An 18,888-nucleotide genomic window follows, 5' to 3' on the forward strand; every position below is an offset into this window, starting at 1 on the left:
ACGGTTTAAAAATCACGCTCAGCATACGTAGCACCAAGGGACATGATATATGCAACATGAGCCTAGAGTGACATATGCATAGCTTTCTCTCTTTTCCCAGGTGTCCTCCTCTCCTCACCCCACCCTTCCTGATAGATTCATTAAAATCAGAGTTGAAAAGCAGAACTATCAAAAAGGCCAGTTTCCAAACAATCCAATGATTAAAACCTAATAGAAGACAATGTTTTGCTTTTAAGCTAGGTCCACAATTTAACCAGCTGAAACCTTCAGCAAGCTAATGAGGCAGACTCCATCCAGAGGATTTTTTTTAATTGATTTTTCCCTCGGTGACTACCAGGCCGTGTCTGACAAAGAGCTTGTGCATTTTCAGGAATCTTTGATAAAGGTAATATGTGGCCAGGTCCTTGACTCCCAAACCTGTTAGGAATAAAACACAAGCCTCAACAATTTCCTTTGGGGAGAAAGGCTGCTATAAATTAGAAAAGTCATCTAAAAGGTTAAGCCAGCATCATCTATCCACAGCTGGTGAGGTTTATGGGTTCAGAAAGTGGTTGCTGCCAGCTGCAGGCTGAGCTTCTTTGGGAGAGAAGCCAACGCAAGGCAAAGAGCATGCATCACATACCCTCATGGTGCTGAGTAAGAAGCAGCTCAACTAGGTCTTCAAAATGGTGGGCATATTTTCCTCAGAGAAACTGTACTTCCAAACCTCTCTACAAAGCACAAACCTCTACAGCAATTGTGACCACCCTTCGTATTTCCAACCGGCCACTGGGAATCACAACATCAAACCTATCAGGAAAAATGTTTCTGGTTAAAGTGGGGTGCAGCCTAAGACTAGCCAACTCGGAAAGGAAGAGAATTCAATCAATCCATGGTATTTATTGACCGTTTACTACGTGCAGAACACTGTGCTAAACGGATCCAAGCACTAATCCTATCCCGCTTTGACTACTGCATCAGCCTTTTTGCCGACTTCCCTGCCTCCTGTCTCTCCCCACTCCAGTCCTTACTTCATTCTGCTACCTGGATCATTTTTCTAAAACACATTCAGTCCACATCTTCCCATTCCTCAAAAACTCCAATAGTTATCCATCCAACTCCACAGCAACCAGAAATTCCTTACTTTAAAGCAGAGAGCCAGCTGTCCCCCTCCTACTTTCCCTTGTAGATTTCCTACTACAACCCAGCCCGCATAATTCACTGCTCTACCGCTAACCCAATCACTGGCGGTGTCCTCTTCTATCTCACTGATAATCCCTTGCACATATCATTCATTCAATCATATTTATCGAGCGCTTGCTGGGTGCAGAGCACTGTACTAAGTGCTTCGGAGAGTACAATATAACAATAAACGGACTCCTCGCCAACGACAAGCTTACAGTCTAGAGGAGGAGACAGCCATTAATATAAAAAAATAAATTACAGATATGTACCTCCTTCAGGCTGGAATTCCCTCCATCTTCATATATGACAGACCAACAATCACCCCACCTTCAAGGTCTTATTAAAATTATATCTTCTCCAAGAGGCCTTCCCCAACTAAGCCCTCATTTTTCCTACTCCTTCTCCTTTCTGTGTCATCTATTTCCTTGGATCCGTACCCTTAAAGCAGTGATATTTACCCCAGCCTCAGTCTCATAGCACTTATATCCTTATCTGTAATTTATTTTTAATGTCCGTTTCCCCCTCTAAACTGAAAGCTCCCTGTGGGCAGGGAATGTGTCTACCAACTCTGTTGTATTGAACTTTCCCCAGTTCATTCATTCAATAGTATTTATTGAGCACTTACTATGTGCAGATCACTGTACTAAGCGCTTGGAATGTACAAATCGGTAACAGAGACGGTCTCTGCCCTTTGACGGGCTTACGGTCTAATCGGGGGAAAGTACTTCTGAAGTACTTGAGAAGCAGGGTGGCCCAGTGGAAAGAGCCTGGGCTTGGGAGTCAGAGGTCATGGGTTTGAATCCCGGCTCTGCCACTTGTCAGCTGTGTGACTGTGGGCAAGTCACTTAACTTGTCTGTGCCTCAGTTACCTCATCTGTAAAATGGGGATTAACTGTGAGCCTCACGTGGGACAACCTGATTACGCTGTATCTACCCCAGCGCTTAGAACAGTGCTCTGCACATAGTAAGTGCTTAACAAATACCAACATTACTTAGTACTGTGCTCTGCACACAGTAAGCATTCAATAAGAACCATTTATTGATTTATAATATAGTTGGTTTGGCCTAGTGGCAAGAGCACAGGCTTGAGAGCCAGAGGAAGTGGGTTCTAATCCCAGCTATGCCACTTGTCTGCTGTGTGACCTTGAGCAAGTTACTTAACTTCTCTGTGCCTCGGTTATCTCATCTGTAAAATAGGGATTAAGATTCTGAGCCCCAAGAGGAACAACCTGATTACCTTCTATCTACCCCAGCACTTAGAACGGTGCTTGGAACATAGAAAGCGCTTAACAAATATGATTATTATTATTAATTCCTTCCCATAAGGAGTTTAAAGTCTACAGGGGAAGTTACGAGGATTACAGCCAACAGAATTTCCAAAGGAATAATTCCCAGTGGTCAACAACCTGCTCCTGACTCTCAGAAAGCTAGAGTTCTAATATAGTTCTGGTTAACTGAAAACCACCTCCAGCCACTCTCACTGCTGAGAAAATGTGCAGGCTGAAAATTTGTCCCCAAGGCAGCCGGGGAGACACAGTCATCCGGGGGTCACTTCTTTCAGGCCAGGTGTGCCCCAAATGAGCAAACAGCATTTACATTCAAGAGAACAGAACATTTTAATAAATGGTATTTGTTAAGCTCTTATTATGTTTCAGGCACAGTATTAAGCTCTAGGGTAGATACAAGATAATCAGGTTGGACACAGCCCTTGTCCCACAGGGGGTTTGCAATCTTAATCCCCATTTAACAGACGAGGTAGCTGAGGCACAGAGAAGTTAAGTGACTTGCCCAAGGTCACAAGCCAGACAAGTGCCTGAATCAGGATTAGAACCCAGCTCCTTCTGACTCCCAGGCCCATGCTCTATCCACTAGACCACTGTGCTTCCAGTATCCTCTGGATTTTTCATATCTGCCATTCTATCCTGCCCCAATTAAGCAACTTGAATTAATTGTCATTTACTGAGCAGGGAAGCTCATAAAGCAAGTTGCCGTATAAATCTAAAACAAAATAAATGTATATTGGATATAATCACTGCAGCCTGAGGCTATTGAACAAAATCTAGTAGGAAGAAAAATCCGCGTAGGCACTGTTAGGGCATTTTTCTGGGGGAATGAAGTGGAATGGCACATTACTTCAGTTGGGGGAGAAATGTTTAAAAATAAATAGGTGCTTAAATAATCATCAGCAGGAGAAACACTACCTAAACTGGGTTATTTTTAAAGAATCACAACTTCCTACCATCACTAAACAGCTGTTTAGAGCACCCAGTTCCAGTCCCTGAGTCTAAAATGAGAGTGGGATCCTACTTTCCCTCCCCAGTCTCACACTAACTTCGCAGATGAAAAACAACACGACAGAACATCATAAGGATTCCCAAGCCAGCTTGGTCTTTCAGATCATCGTGGTGTTTGAGGACCTGCTTCAGTTTACTTTCATATGTCCTGAATCAGAAGTCCCCTGAAACCCATCTGGACTCTCCCCATGCAACATCCCCAAAGGCAGATCATTCCAGTGGCTCAGGCCATCTTGCAAACTGAATATTAATCCACCAAAAATGCCTTTATTTTCTAAGATAAAACATACGACGTTACCAAACCTGCAGGTGGATGATCGTGGAAAAGATCACTGGGGTGAGTGTTCAGATCTTCAAATGGTCAGTCTACAAAGACTTCACTCATAGTCAGGAATGGTCCTCAGCCTCCACTACAGCTATCCAACCTGAGGCGGTTCACTGCCCTGCCCAGTGCGGTTCCACGCAAGCCACTGAGCATATCATGCCCTATGAACCCCCAAGGAAGCCAAGCTGCCATCGCTCCCATTCTCAGTGCTCTACCTGGAAGGGGTTACAGACCACAGGTAGCCCTGATTCCATGAAAAACATCATGCTCAGCACAGGTTCTCAAACCAAAGCAGAGTCAAGCTCAACAGTTCATATTAAAAAGTCTTATCACAGGCAATCCTAAATGGCAAGAGGATGTGATGGAAAGATCGGCAGCCCCAGATAAGCAAACATTACATAGGTGGGGTAGGGGCAGGGGAAGGTCTAAAAAGCAGAACTATCTCTCCAAGAACTCTGTTCGCGTGGCTTAGTGGAAACAGCCCGGGTTTAGGAGTCAGAGGTCATTGGTTCAGCTGTGTGACCTTGGGCAAGTCACTTAACTTCTCTGGGCTTCAGTTCCCTCATCTGTAAAATGGGGATGAAGTCTGTGAACCCTGCATGGGACACTCTGATTACCTTGTATCTACCCCAGCGCTTAGAATAATACTGTGAACATAGTAAGCGCTTAATAAATGCCATCATTATTATAAAACCACTCATTCTATATGGGACCAGGGAAACTGGGGATTCCCTGAGCTGGGTCCAAGGAGAGAGTGAGCCTCAGTGCAGAAGTAAAAGAAGGAGGGAGTTCCTCACATAATTCTCCCTTTCCAGCCCTGGACGTGCCCAGGGCCATCAGACACGTGTGTGTTCGGGTGGAAAGGCTAGGCGGTCCTCCGGACTCAATGGCTCAGGCCAGAGACTTTACGCCTTTGGGAAGAGGTGGAGTCCAGAAGGAAGTCATTTCAAATTAGTGAAACTAGGGGACAGTCACTTTGCTTGTCCCTAAAACTGGCCCCTGCTGGGGAGGCCCAAATTTGCACAAACTCATCAATCAATCACATTTATTGAGTGCTTACTGTGTGCAGAGCACTGTACTAGGCACTTGAGAGCGTATAAGAGAGTTGGTAGACACGTTCTCTGCCCACAGTGAACTTACAGACTAGAGGGAGAGACGTACATCAATATAAATAAATGGATAAGTACCGCAGTGTTGTGGGGCTGAGGGAGGGATGAATAATGGGTGCAATTCCTAGTCGGGGAACCTTCAGTGAGGCTTTGGAGATGGGAAGAGTAATCATCTGTCGGATATGAAAAGGAAGGGCGTTAGGCCAGAGACAGGATGTGAGAGAGACATTGGGGGCAAGATAGATAAGACTGAATTACAGCAAGCAGGTTAGCATTAGCAGAGCAAAGTGTGCAGGCCGGGTTGTAGAAGGAGAGCGGTGAGGTAAGGTAAGAGGAGGCACGGTGATTGAGCACTTTAGAGCCGATGGTAAGGTGTTTCTGCTTGATGTGAAGGTGGATGGGCAACTACTGGAAGTTTTGAGGAGTGGGGAAACATAGACTGAATGTTTTCCTAGAAAAATGATCTGGACAGCAAAGTGACGCATGAACCAGCGTAGGGAGAGATAGGAGGCAGGGGGGTGAGCAAGGAGGCTGGTGAAGAAATCAAGGAGGGATAGGATATAACGCCCCTCCTCGACCCTGTCACTGAAACCCGGGACTGAGAACCTCCACAAAAGGAAGTGAATATACTGCAGAGAAGCAGAATGGCCTAGTGGAAAGAGGATGTGCCTGGGAATCAGAGGACCTGGATCTAATCCTGGCTCCTCCTCTTGCCTGTTGTCACCCTGGGCAACTCATTTAACCTCTCCCTGCCTCAGTTTCTTCATCTGTAATATGGGGCTTCAACACCTGTTCTCCCTCTTAGACTGTAGGCTCCTCGTGGGACAGGGACAGTTTCCAACCTATCTTCTAGCTTTTCCAATGTTTTGTACAGTGCTTGGCACATAGCGTGTGCTTAACAATGACACTATTATCATTATTAGTAGTAGCATCACTCACACTCAGATACTCTCATCCCTGCCAAGTGTGTTCCTGTCAGGATAGAGGGTATAGCCAACAAGTAGAAAGACAGCCATGGACAGCCAACACGTCTACCAACACTGTAATATGGTATTCTCCCAAGCTCTTAGTACAGTGTTCTGCAAATGGTAAGCAGTCAATAAATATGATTAAGTGCTTGATTCTTACACTGCACTGTATACAAGAATTATCCTGGAAATAGCAGGCCGAAGAAGGGAGCAAAACAACCACCAAGATGGATCCTCTGAGGAGAATGATGCCAGAGAGAAGGTCTCAGATTCTCCCAAATCTGTGCCAGGCCACAGACGGGAGGACAGGCTCCTCCTTTTCTCTGTCCATGCCCCTAGGGAAGCCCAGGAGGACATTTGTAGCGTGCCACCTACCTTATGACTGTTTGTTTGTTTGGGTCATAGAGAGACATAAAGAGCTCTGCGTCTTCCCCAATTCGGCACACGAAATTTCTCACAAAGACATAGAGGCTGTGCGTGGGGGATGAGGAAATCCGGGAATACATCCCATAATCTGGCTGATCCTTTGACTGTTTAGCAAGTAGAAAAAAGAGAAAAATGAGGAAAAACGGTCCAACATTATGCAGAGCCCCAATATCCGGGCAAAGGACACCCTGGATAATCAGAAGCTTAATAAGACTTTCTTTTGAATTTCTTTCCTCCTTGGTCTGCTCAACACCACTTACCATTTCTTCCTTGATGCGCTCGTTGATTTTATCAGTCGCTTCTTCATGAGCGTGAAACAGGCTGATGACACTGGTTTTATCTGGATCCAAGATATTTCCATCTTCATCTCTAACAATCAGATCTAGTTCAAGAATCCTGCAGATCAAAGACTGAATGTGAGGTACAGTAAAGTGGGGAAACTGTTTACATGACAGAGGCTAAATCTTTTCAAATACAGTTTTAAGTACTCTGGTTCTGCCACAATCATCCGATAGCATTTATTGAGTACTTATTCTGTGAAGATCACTGTACAAAGTGCTTAAGCACGTACTCTGTTCTAAGCCCTTGGGAGAGTACGCTACAGTGGAACTGATCTCTGCCCTCAGGAACCATGCAGTTTAGTGCAGGAGAAAGAACGCAAACTAAGTAGAAGGTAAAAATGTAAAATAGAGAAGCAACGTGACCTAGTGGAAAGACCACAGGACTGGGAATCGGGGGCCTGGGTTCTAAAACCGCCTCTGCCATGTGTCTGCTGTGTGACCTTGGGCAATTCACTTGACTCCTCTGTAAAATGGGGATTAAATCCTACTCCCTCATTCTTAGATTGTGAGCTCCATGTGGGACAGGGACTCTGTATCTACTTGTATCTACCCCAGTGCTTAGGACAGTGCTTGGCACATAGTAAGTTCTTAATGAGTACCATCCTTATGATTAAATTCAGGTAGGAAGAATCAAGAGAGAGCAAAGATGTCCTTAGTGCAACTTGGACAAAGGGATGAAGACCTAAATTCTTAGGTCACCCAGGATTCCTGAAGTGGCAGCTGGGAAGGAATGAGGGAGATGAGAGGAGTGAAGACCTACTGGAGAATATGTTATTTTTAGCAAGGCCTTGAAGATGGGGAATGAAATATCCTATTCAAATACCCAACCTCCCCCCAGCCCATTCTCTAGGCCTGTTGAACTGTGTCTCCTGGGCTTCCCTGAGGAGGCAGAACATCTTGGTTCAGCATCCATAATCGCCGTGGCGTAGTGGAATGAGCATGGGCCTGGGAGTGAGAAGACATGGGATCTAATTCCAGACTCTGCCACATGGCTGCTGTGTGACTTCGGGTAAGTCATTTAATTTATCTGTGCCTCAGTTCCCTTATCTGTAAAATGGGGATCAAGACTGTGAGCCCCATGTGGGACAGGGCCGTGTCCAAGCCGATTATCTTATATCTACCCCAGCACTCAGAACAGTAAGCGCTAAACAAATGATCAATTTGACTGCTTCGCGTACATAAGTTCTTCTGATATCTAAAAGGCAGTTGGGCCTTTGCCTCAAGAGTTCTTGCCTCAAAAATTTTTGGAATCACGGAACTATGTCTGTCCACTTCATGCAGGGCAAAATAAAAATGGTTTCAGTCATTAACCCACATCCGGGCTTACCATGCAACGTTGCATAACAAAAGCTGAAATCTATGGGCTGGGTAATAGGGGTTAATGAATAATTAACACAAATAACAGAGCGGATAACACCCTGAGGCCTAAGCATCATGTATAATTGCTGCATATTTTAATCTACTCATCTAAGCTAGTTCTCACACTTCAAAATTTATCTAGTGAATTCCATATTTAAAATTATGAATAAATCATACTCTCGAACCCAAAAACTTGAGTTTTAGGGAGATAGTTGAAATAGGTGAGTTTGATAAATTTCCAATTGTTCTGAAATTTAAAAACTCCTTTTCTATTTTTCTTTCTCATCTCCCCTTCAGCTACTCAGCCAACTGGGCCCTGTCTGCCCTACTGAGGCCCTAAACAGCTAGCTGTTCATTTGGCCTGCCCATCAGCAAGCCGGCCCTCCATGGAGCTTGGCCATTAGCCCAGGGAGGTGGAGAAAAATACTGTTAGGAGTAGGGGGTGAGGAACAGGAGTGAACATGCCAGTAGAGGAACCTAGGTGACCTCGGGGATCCTAGAGATTCCAGGGAACTGATACACTGACACACATACTTACATACTCTCTGTCTTTTCTTTCTCTCTCTCTCCTGCATTTCCCAATCACATCTTATGCAACCTGATGTGTTGACATCATATATCGCATGAGGGACTTCACAAAATAAATCATCCTGAGGGTCCACAACAATAATAATTACGGTATTTGTTAAGCACTCAATATGTGCCAAGCACCGTTCTAAGCACTAGGGAAGATACAAGGTAATCAGGTTGTGGCATGAGGGGCTCAGAGTTTTAATCTCCATTTTACAAATGAGGTAACTGAAGCACAGAGAAGTTAAGCAGCTTGCCCAAAGTCACACAGCAGACAAGTGGCAGAGCTGGGATTAGAACCCATATCGTGACTTCCAAGCCCGTGCTCTTGCTACTAAGCCATGCTGCTGCCAGCCCTGAAGATGACTTACATCATCTGAGCCTTCGCTACAAAATGATACTCTTTTTGTTTGTAAAACAAACATTTTTCCCCTTAACCACTGATAACTGAGCTATGGTCACTTGAATGGCAGGGGGCCAGAAAATGTACACTACTGTACTTTCGGGGAAAAAGTCTTGTAGTGTTCAGAGATTCTCTTTCAAAGACACGCCCTCCCCACCCCCCCCATCATGGATAGTCACACAGGACACAGTCATCTTCGTATAAAGACAATCTTTAGGTCTCGATGTGATTTTGTAACCCTCATGGCAAGCTACGTTATGCTGAGCAGGACCACCACAGTGGCCCAGACTAACAGGCCATTACAAACTCCGTATTAGCATTACCTCTATCTGGGAAAATTAACTTGAACAAATGTCTCCAAATCCCTTTGTGGTGATGCCAGGTTCAGAAAACAGTAATGTACCAGCATGCGCAAGCACAAACGTACACACTCACTCACTCTCTACCACCTTTGAGGAATTAATTGTTGAATGTCTCATTTCAAGGTTGGGGGATGAGCAAAGAGGTCTTCAGACAGATCACACTTCTCACTTTCAATTTAGCTCAATAGAATCTCTTACTGCCTCTGATTTAGGTCTAGCTTCCTCTAGGAGTGTGTGTTTTTGGTTGTCCAGAGGGCAAATACCTTCAGTTTGCCTAATTTCCAGAGCATAGGAAGGGCACACAGGAGGTTTCCATGCCATACTGTGAAAATTCCCAAACCTGAAAAAGGAACCACATGACCATTCACACCAGTCACTCAGAAGAAAACTGGATGAGTGTCCTACGTATTCGACCTGTGAGGCTAGAGTGCAAGAATTTTCCAGGTCCCTAGCATATACCACTTCTAGTGGCATAACTAGAATTCTATAAACTGTTTTGGTGACCTCAGCTTCCTAAATACATAAGTCCATTCATTCTCTTGCCTGAAGATGAAGCTCCATTCCCCAAGAGGAAAAGTGGGGAAGAAGAGAGGAGAAGGAGAGAGAACGAAATGGGACTGAGAAAAAGAAGAGAAGGAAATGGAGAAGGAAGAAGGAAAGGGAGGGAACAAGGAAGGCAGAAGAAGACATGAAAGAAAAATAGTTACTTGTTGCCGTAGTCAATTTTCGAAGTGACTTTCTGCTTGAGCTCTTTGAGTTCATCTTTCGGCAGGGTTCCCGACAGGAGCTGGGACCTCCACTCCATTAAGTCGTACATCATGGACCGCACCTGGTGAAACCTTTCCTTTTTGCTTCCCTGTGAAAAAGAAGTCAGTGGTGTTCTTTTGCCGCCTTTATTCTCCAAAACCTGAAATGAAGGCATTGTCCTTTTCTCTTTTGAAAGGAAATCAAAATATCTGAGAATTACTGGAGACCACTGCCTGGATAGACCAGCCTGGCCTGCAGCAACTGGGAGAGGCTTGCACTCTTTGAGAAAGGCTTCATGAAGATCAAGATGCCAAGAGGCAGGCTGGAAAACAGAGGCAGCCCTGAATGAAACTGACCGATGAGTGCGGCTAGGAACTATTCTGAAATTCAAAAAAATGAATCAAGGTGTGTGGGTCACTCGTTGGTTTTTTCAGCCACACAAGAGCAGGACATTAATAATAATAATAATAATAATAATAATGTTGGTATTTGTTCAGCGCTTACTATGTGCAGAGCACTGTTCTAAGCGCTGAAGGAGATACAGGGTAATCAGGCTGTCCCATGTGAGGCTCACAGTCTTAATCCCCATTTTTACCGACAAGGTAACTGAGGCCCAGAGAAGTGAAGTGACTTGCCCACAGCCACACAGCTGACAAGTGGCAGAGCTGGGATTCGAACCCATGACCTCTGACTCCCAAGCCTGGGCTCTTTCCACTGAGCCACGCTCACAGTCGTACTGTCTTCTTTGAAAATGAAAGACAATCCTCTCTCCTCTCTCTAAATAGACATACATATGTATATGCACACATATATGCCTACTTGTATTCTCCATTGAAGTATATACATGTAAACTTCATATTCTCTAGATGCAAACATACTAATATGCAGTTTACAGTATTGAGAGGCAGTATGGTCTAGTGGAACTGACTGGGAGTCAGGAGATCAAGGTTATAATCTCAGCTCTGTTGCTTGCCTGCTGTTAAATGACTTGAGAAGCACCACGGCCTAGTAGAAAGAGGAACGGAGTAAAAAGACTTGAGTTCTACACCTGGCTCTGCCACTTACCTGCTGGGTGACCTTGAGCGAGTCACTTAACTTCTCAGTGCCTCAGTTGCCTCATTTGCAAAACTGGGATCCAATACCTGTTTTCCCTCCTATTTAGTCTGTGAACCCCATGTGGGACCTGATTCTCTTGTATTCATTCATTCATTCAATCCTGTACTATCACTTAGTACAGAGCACTGTATTAAGCACTTGCAAGGTACAGCTCAGCAACAACTGTGCTCCTGTATCCACTCCCATGCCGCATCAGTCAGTGGTATTTATTGAGCACTTACTATACTACGTGCAGAGCACTGTACTAAGTGCTTGGGAGAGTGCAGTGTAACGATATAACAGACTGGTAGACGTATTCCCTGCCCACAGTGAGCTAACAGTCTAGAGGGTCTAAACAGTGCTTAGAGCAGTGCTTGGCACATAGTGAGTGCTTAATACATACTATTATCATTATTAAGGTCATTATTGCCCAATATAATAATGTTGGCATTTGTTAAGAGCTTAATATGTGCCAAGGACTATTCTAAACGCTGGGGTAGATACAGGGTAATCAAGTGGTCCCATATAGGGCTCACAGTCTTCATCCCCATTTTACAGATGAGGTCACTGAGGCACAGAGAAGTTAAGTGACTTGCCCAAAGTCACAGAGCTGACAAGTGGCGGAGCCAGGATTAGAACCCATGACCTCTGACTCCCAAGCCCGGCTCTTTCCACTAAGCCACGCTGCTTCTCGTTTCCTCATCTGTAAAATGTGGATGAAATACCTTAATCTGAAAGCTTCTTGTGGGTAGGGATCATGTCTACCTACTGTATAGTTTGTACTCTACCGATCGCTTAGTACAGCACCCAGTAAGCACTCAATAAATACCATTGAGCGAGTGATTGATCAGACTGTGGTAACCAAGTGGAAAGGGATGATCTGGAGCAGTCAAATCCCACCGACACTTTCCGCTGGCCCAGAAGTGCATGGATTCACTCACTTGAACAGAGAAATGGTTTCTTTGAAAAGACTTTTCGAAGTGTCTCTTCTATGTGAAAAATGAAGCCAAATTATAAACCTCAATCTTATTTGCCTGAACAAGCCTAGGGACTACTAGAGTAGTGTCTGTGTCTCCTAGGGTCTGGGGGGCAAAGTTTCTCACCAAGTAGAGCTGCTTCCAAATACTGCCCCATTCCCAAAGTGTCATTGTGACTTCTTGGGCCAGTGGGATCTCAGCAGGAATCACGGTCTCGGTGTTTCTATTTAAGAAAAAAAAAAGGGACCAAACAATTGAGTCCTAGCATATTAACAAGATGAAACACTGGCAAATCTGCAGTGAAACCACAGTCCTTGTATCTGCCTTAATGGCTTGAGACTAAACTCTCTCCAATAGCCATACCAATTACATTATGCAAATGAAAGAAATTTGTTTCCAAATTACCTCTCTCACTAGGGTGGACTTCTCAGGTTCATTATCAAAGATGAATCTTCCCAATTAATACACTTTGACAGCATTTGCCTACAAAAACCTTGATTCTTTAAACTTTCTTGGCAAAAATCTCCCATGGAAATCAAAGCTCTGAACATAAATCAATTAGGTTCACACCCTCAAAGGTGAAAGAGAAGAAAGGGGTGGGGGAGAAAAGGAGAGAGAGAGGGGGAGAGGGAGAAAAGGGAGGGTTAAGGGAGAGAAAAGGAAAGAAAGAGAGAGAACACAACATAAGCTATTCACGCAATTAGGATTCTGAACATTCTTTTCAGAATGGTGTAGTCAAAAGGTTGACAGCTTAAAGCGGCTAGAAGAGGATCAAGATCCATGCCTTTGAACAGACAGTATAGCACCACAGCAAAACTGGATACCTTTTTTTTTCAATTGTAACTTCTTTGATGTGAATAAAGGATTTAGGAAATATCCCCTGTTAGAAACAGAAAAAAAAAAATCATTACATGACATTAGAAAAATGCCTGAACATGTCTTGATGCTCTGTACAGAACACAATCACTGCTCAGGGTAAAACCTTGGGTAAAATATCATGTAATATTTGATTTTCTCTTTAAAAGAAAAAAAGACCTTAAACGGTGGAGTAAGATTCTTGGCTGTTGGGATCAGCAGCTATCCATTTCCCAGATCTGTAATCCAGATCCCCAGTTGAAAAGAGTCTCTCTAACTTGGTAGGGGAGCGAAAGAGATTTCGAAGCACTATGGTACTGTGGATAGAGCTCGGGCCTGGGAGTCAGAAGGACCTGGCTTCTAATCTAGGCTCTGCCCTTATTTTGCTATGTGACCTTGGGCAAGTCATTTAACTTCTCTGTACCTCAATTTCCTCATCTGTAAAATGGGGATTAACACTGTGAGACCCATGTGGGACAAGCACTGTGTTCAACCTGATTATCTTGTGTCTACCCCTATGCCTGGCACTTAACAAATATCCTAGAAAATGTTCTGACCACCAAGAAGAGTTCTGATATGACTGAATTCTGAGTCATTGATGGAGAGGTGAAACCACGCTCCCGCCATACCCAGTTAGGTTAAATGTTATTTGACTCATTGGTATTTTATTCGAAAGTAGAGAGGGAAGCAGTATGGTCCATGGAAAGAGTACAGGCCTGGGAATCAGAGGGCCTGGGTTCTAAAGAAGCAGCGTGGCTCAGTGGATAGAGCCCGGGCTTGGGAGTCAGAGGTCATGGGTTCAAATGCCGGCTCTGCCACTTAGCTGTGTGACTGTGGGCAAGTCACTTCACTTCTCTGTGCCTCAGTTACCTCATCTGTAAAATGGGGATTAAGACTGTAAGCCTCATGTGACACCAGCTGATTATTCTGTATCTCCCCAAGCGCTTAGAACAGTGCTCTGCACATAGTAAGTGTTTAACAACTACCAACATTATTATCATTATCCCAGTTCTGCCACATACCTGCTGTGTGACCCTAGGCAAGTCACAATTTCTCTGTGCCTCTGTTTTTCTCATCTGTAAAATGGGGATCCATTACCTGTTCTCCCCACTACACTGTGAAACCCATGTGGAATAGGAACTGTGACTGACCTGATCATCCTTAATCTAACCCAATGCTTAGTATACAGAGCATTGCAGTGCTTATTTATTTTAAAGCATTTAACAAGTGCCACAGTTCTTATCATCATTACTTTTAGGAGATAGTTGCATACTTTGATGGCATGCGCCCAGTGCACGGTACAGTGCTCTAAACACACGCCGCACCCAAACGCTGACAAGGAAAGGGAGGTGGGAACTAAAGAAAAAAAATGGAAAAATTACAGCAGTTGTTACTAAATGTTAATATTCCTGCCTCTTAACTGAACACTTAATTGAGAAGCAGCGTGGCTCAGTGGAAAGACCCTGGGCTTTGGAGTCAGAGCTCATGGGTTCGAATCCCAGCTCTGCCTCCTGTCAGCTGTGTGACTGTGGGCAAGTCACTTAACTTCTCTGTACCTCAGTTACCTCATCTGTAAAATGAGCACGAAGACTGTGAGCCCCACGTGGGACAACCTGATTCCCCTGTGTCTACCCCAACGCTTAGAACAGTGCACATAGTAAGCGCTTAACAAATACCAACATTATTATTATTATTATTAATTTGGCCTCCCTGCCAAAGAGTCCTGCAACTGATTGCTCAGCAGGGTTGTCAGAAGAGGTGACCAAGGGTAAGAGGTCACTGCAGGTTGAAATTCCCAGGGAGGCTCTGGGTTTGGCGAGGAAACTTGTAAAATAAATGCATGACAAAAGGGAAGACTGGGGAAGCCAGGACGGGAGAAGAAATGAAGTTCCAAAAGGACCCCAGAAAGCCCAGGCAAAATAAATACTTCTGATGGACTGATCTTTGTTTAGTGTGTGTAGAAAGATTTGGAAAAAATTCTATTAGACAAAAAATGAACACTCATAGAGAATACTTTCAGACACCATTCGATTGAGAGAAGGTAAACACTTCTCTCTTTTTCTAACTCTACCTGCCTAACTCTGTTCATGGTAGAAACTTGAGTTAGTTTGAAAAACTTAACATCCAACTTTGGATGCAACAGCATGCCAAGTACTACCTAAAGTCCAGCAAATTAATGATTTCACCTTACCTCTAACATCTTGTGTTTTATCAGGTATCCTCGGTACCAATCTAGGAGAAAAGATATTTCTATATCATTAATAGAGCTTTAAGCAAAAGCATAAAAACAAGAAGGCAGACAATTTCTGAAAAGCCATTTGGGTTAGATCCCAACAGAACTAAAAGAAGAAGAAATTTAGAAAAACGTCTAAAATATAGTCGCCGATTTTCAAAGCAATTCATCGCCCCCTCAGCCCCACAGAACTCATATGCACGTATCCATCATTTATTTATATTAATAGAAAAAATGAATTTTAAACGATCAATTATAATTAATACAAATATTAATGTGGTCCCCCTTTAAGCTGCAAGCCAACTCTGTTGTGTTGTACTCTCCCAAATGCTTAGGACAGTGCTCTGCATATGGTAAGTGCTCAGTAAATACTATTTACTGGTTGATTGATTGATACAACAGAGTTGTGCCAAAGTAGCCAAATTTAGCTAAAATAATAATTCATTCAATAGTATTTATTGAGCGCTTACTACGTGCAGAGCACTGTACTAAGCGTTTGGAATGTACAATTGGGCAACAATCCCTGCCCGATGACAGGCTCACAGACTAACAATAATGGTATTTATTAAGCGCTTACTACATGCCAGGCACTATACTAAGTGCTGGGGTGAAACCAAGCAAATCAGGTTGGGCACGGTCCCTGTCTCACGTGGGGCTCACAGTCTCAATCTCCATTTTACAGATGAGGGAACTGAGGAACAGAGAAGTGACTTGTCCAAGGTCACACATAGCAGACAAGTGGCAAAGGTGGGATTAGAGAAGCAGCGTGGCTCAGTGGAAAGAGCGTGGGCTGGGGAGTCAGAGATCATGGGTTCAAATCCCAGCTCCGCCACTTGCCAGCTGTGTGACTTCGGGCAAGACACTTGACTTCTCTGGGCCTCAGTTCCCTCATCTGTAAAATGGGGATTAAGACTGTGAGCCCCACATGGGACAACCTGATCATCTTGTATCCTCCCCAGCACTTAGAACAGTGCTTGGCACATAGTAAGCATTATTATATGGGACAACCTGATTACCCTGTATCTCCCCCAGTGCTTAGAACAGTGCTCTGCACATAGTAAGCACTTAAATACCAACATCATTATTATTACTATTATCACTCCCAGACCCATGCTCTAGCCACTATGCCAAATTACTCGTGTGCGGATTGAATAGGAATAGAGAAATCAATCGAGTTCGTATTCAGCTGAACTAGCAGCAGGATAGTGACCCAGAAGCACGGCAGGAAAATAAGAAAATTATTTTACCAGAAAGGCATGTGGGTATTGGGCAGGCAGGAGAGGAGACAGCTACAGTTACGTGGCAGGTGAGGGAGAGCAGCAAAGGAGAAGGCAAGATACTCCAAACGGCCAAGTTGGCAGCAAGCAGGTGAGCAGATGTGGTCGGGGGGGAACAAGAGTTACTCCAGCTCACCCTGCAGCCAGAGAGGAATATGGGAGCCTGAAAGAAGTAGAGCAGCAGGAGCACCTACTGGTTCGCCCTGCCTCCCCTTCCTAAAATGGCCCCTGCCCTGCTGCGCTCCCCTGTAGAACCTGCCAGCCTCACTGCGGGAGAAGACAGTCCTGATGGTGGCCAAAGGCCCGGCTGGCAACACTGCCACTGGACCCCCGGCACAGGCTCACCTAGGGGTCAAGTCCGCTCCTCGCACAATCGATCAATCATATTTATTGAGCGCCAATGACCAATTAATCGTACGAGGGCCAGATCTAACTCCCAGGTGGCAGTGAGCCACTGAACCACACACAGCCTACACCGCCCCAAACTCGTGAGGGCCCTCCCGACCCCACTACGCCTCCACGGGGTCCCCATCCGGAACCAGCGATCGGCCACGGCCCCGGCGCTGAGGGGCTGCCCAGTCACGGGGCCATGGGGAGCGGGAAGGGAAAGAGAAATGGATACACAAGGAAAGAATAACGAGACACTTCAAGACTGATATTACTAAAACACAGACAATGAGAAAAGAAGTAAGAGCTGCAGTACAAGCCCGCTGGCAGCGGTTTCAGGCTCCTCTATGCTCTGGCAGGGCTGACCCCGTCCTGAGAAAAACCACCTTTCCAACTATTGGATCTGAATATGAAACGCTGCCATCTCAGCTTCTGCTGACTCTGGACAGAGCTTGACCTCACGGTAGCGGGACTGGGGAAATACGTTGTTGCTCTTCCAGAGAAGCAGTGTGGCCTAGTGGAAAGAGCAGGGGCCCGGAAGTCAGGGGAGCTGGGTTCTAATTCCACTCAGCCACTTTCCTGCTGGGTGATCTTGGGCAAGTCACTTAACTCCTCTGTGCCTCAGCTCCCTCGTCTGCAAAATGGGGGTTCGATACCTCTTCTCCCTCCTACTTATGTGGGACCCGATTATCTCAGATCTATCCCAGTGCTTAGGACAGTGCTTGATACATAGCTAGCCCTTAACAAATCCCACAGTTATTATTAGGCCACAGCAGAAGGAGCCTTGGCCATGAAGGATCAAAGAGCAGCAGCTTCAAAATCTAATGTTTAATGTTGGTATTTGTTAAGCGCTTACTATGTGCCGAGCACTGTTCTAAGCGCTGGGGTAGATACAAGGCAATCAGGTGGTCCCACGTAAGGCTCACAGACTTCATCCCCATTTTACAAATGAGGGAACTGAGGCACAGAGAAATTAAGTGACTTGCCCAAGATCACCCAGCAGGAAAGTGGCTGAGTGGAATTAGAACCCAGGTCTAACCCAAGATCACACAGCTGACAAGTGGCAGAGCCGGGATTCGAACCCATGACCTCCGACTCCCGAGCCCGTGCCCTTTCCACTGAGCCACGCTAAATCATTCACAGGTTGAATGACACCAGCACTCTTGATTTCCTAGTGTGGCTTTCTGAATGGTTCCCAGTTACTTTCACTTCTGCTCAGAACCTTTGTCAAGTTGAAGCCAGGCAGAAGATAAACTGATGGCTCTTGAGATCTTCTTTTCTCCCTGTATCCTGGTTTATGGTCTCCTGCTGCTGCATTTTAAGATGGGACCGAACTGTTAACCTTGCTCTTCGTCAGTGGAGGAGAGTGGAAGTGGTAGCCATCGAGACCCTCCCATTCCCAAAGAGCCAGCCAGTACTGACCTAGTAATATTTTATTTTAGGAATTCTTCCTACATTCAAGGTCCCTCACATTATTTACAGCACGTCTGTACCTATCTGTCATTTGTTTTATTTATTTGTATTAATGTTGGGCTCCCCTTCTAGGCTGTAAGCTCTGGGTGGGCTGGGAATGTGCCTGTTTATTATTACATTGTACTCTTCCAAGTGTTTAGTACAGTGTTTTGCACACAGTAAGTGTTCAGTAAATACGACAATGAATGAATGAAGTAAAATTTCTTCAACACTCACTGCTGAGCCCAATACACGAGACAGGTAGCCTTTCCTCTTTTTGAGCCTTCAATTTAGTTCAGTGGTATAGTCCAGTGGAAAGAGCATGGGAGTAAGACCTGAGTTCTGGTCTTGTTTCTGCCCTTTGCTTGCTTTGTAACCTTGGGCAAGTCACTTAATCTTGCTGAGCCTTGGTTTTCTTATCTGTAAAATGAGGGTAATAATACCTGCCTCTCCCTACTTCACAGAGATGTTGTGAGGGTAAAATGAGATAATTGTTGTGAAAGGCCCTTGGAAGAATAAAAATGCTAAACAAAAAAACAAGGTA

The 18,888-nt window shown here is 44.8% G+C and overlaps 1 protein-coding gene across 3 annotated transcripts in view; it reads right to left on the reverse strand.

Moving 5' to 3' along the window:
* Positions 1 to 18,888, reverse strand: part of DOCK2 (dedicator of cytokinesis 2) — a 359,556-nt gene that overhangs the window by 316,258 nt on the left and 24,410 nt on the right. For 2 of the 3 annotated variants that reach the window (XM_007673344.3, XM_039910387.1), the window contains exons 3-8: positions 15,187 to 15,227; positions 12,965 to 13,020; positions 12,267 to 12,363; positions 10,029 to 10,177; positions 6,547 to 6,682; positions 6,236 to 6,390 (exon numbers count right to left, since the gene is read on the reverse strand). In XM_007673344.3, coding sequence (XP_007671534.1) covers positions 6,236 to 6,390; positions 6,547 to 6,682; positions 10,029 to 10,177; positions 12,267 to 12,363; positions 12,965 to 13,020; positions 15,187 to 15,227 — 634 coding nt within the window. Of the gene's footprint in view, positions 1 to 6,235; positions 6,391 to 6,546; positions 6,683 to 10,028; positions 10,178 to 12,266; positions 12,366 to 12,964; positions 13,021 to 15,186; positions 15,228 to 18,888 lie in introns of those variants that run through there. The other variant, XM_029050179.2, reaches the window with a different exon arrangement.

This window comes from Ornithorhynchus anatinus, chromosome X1 (assembly GCF_004115215.2).
Source record: "Ornithorhynchus anatinus isolate Pmale09 chromosome X1, mOrnAna1.pri.v4, whole genome shotgun sequence".
NCBI classification, from domain to species: domain Eukaryota; kingdom Metazoa; phylum Chordata; class Mammalia; order Monotremata; family Ornithorhynchidae; genus Ornithorhynchus; species Ornithorhynchus anatinus.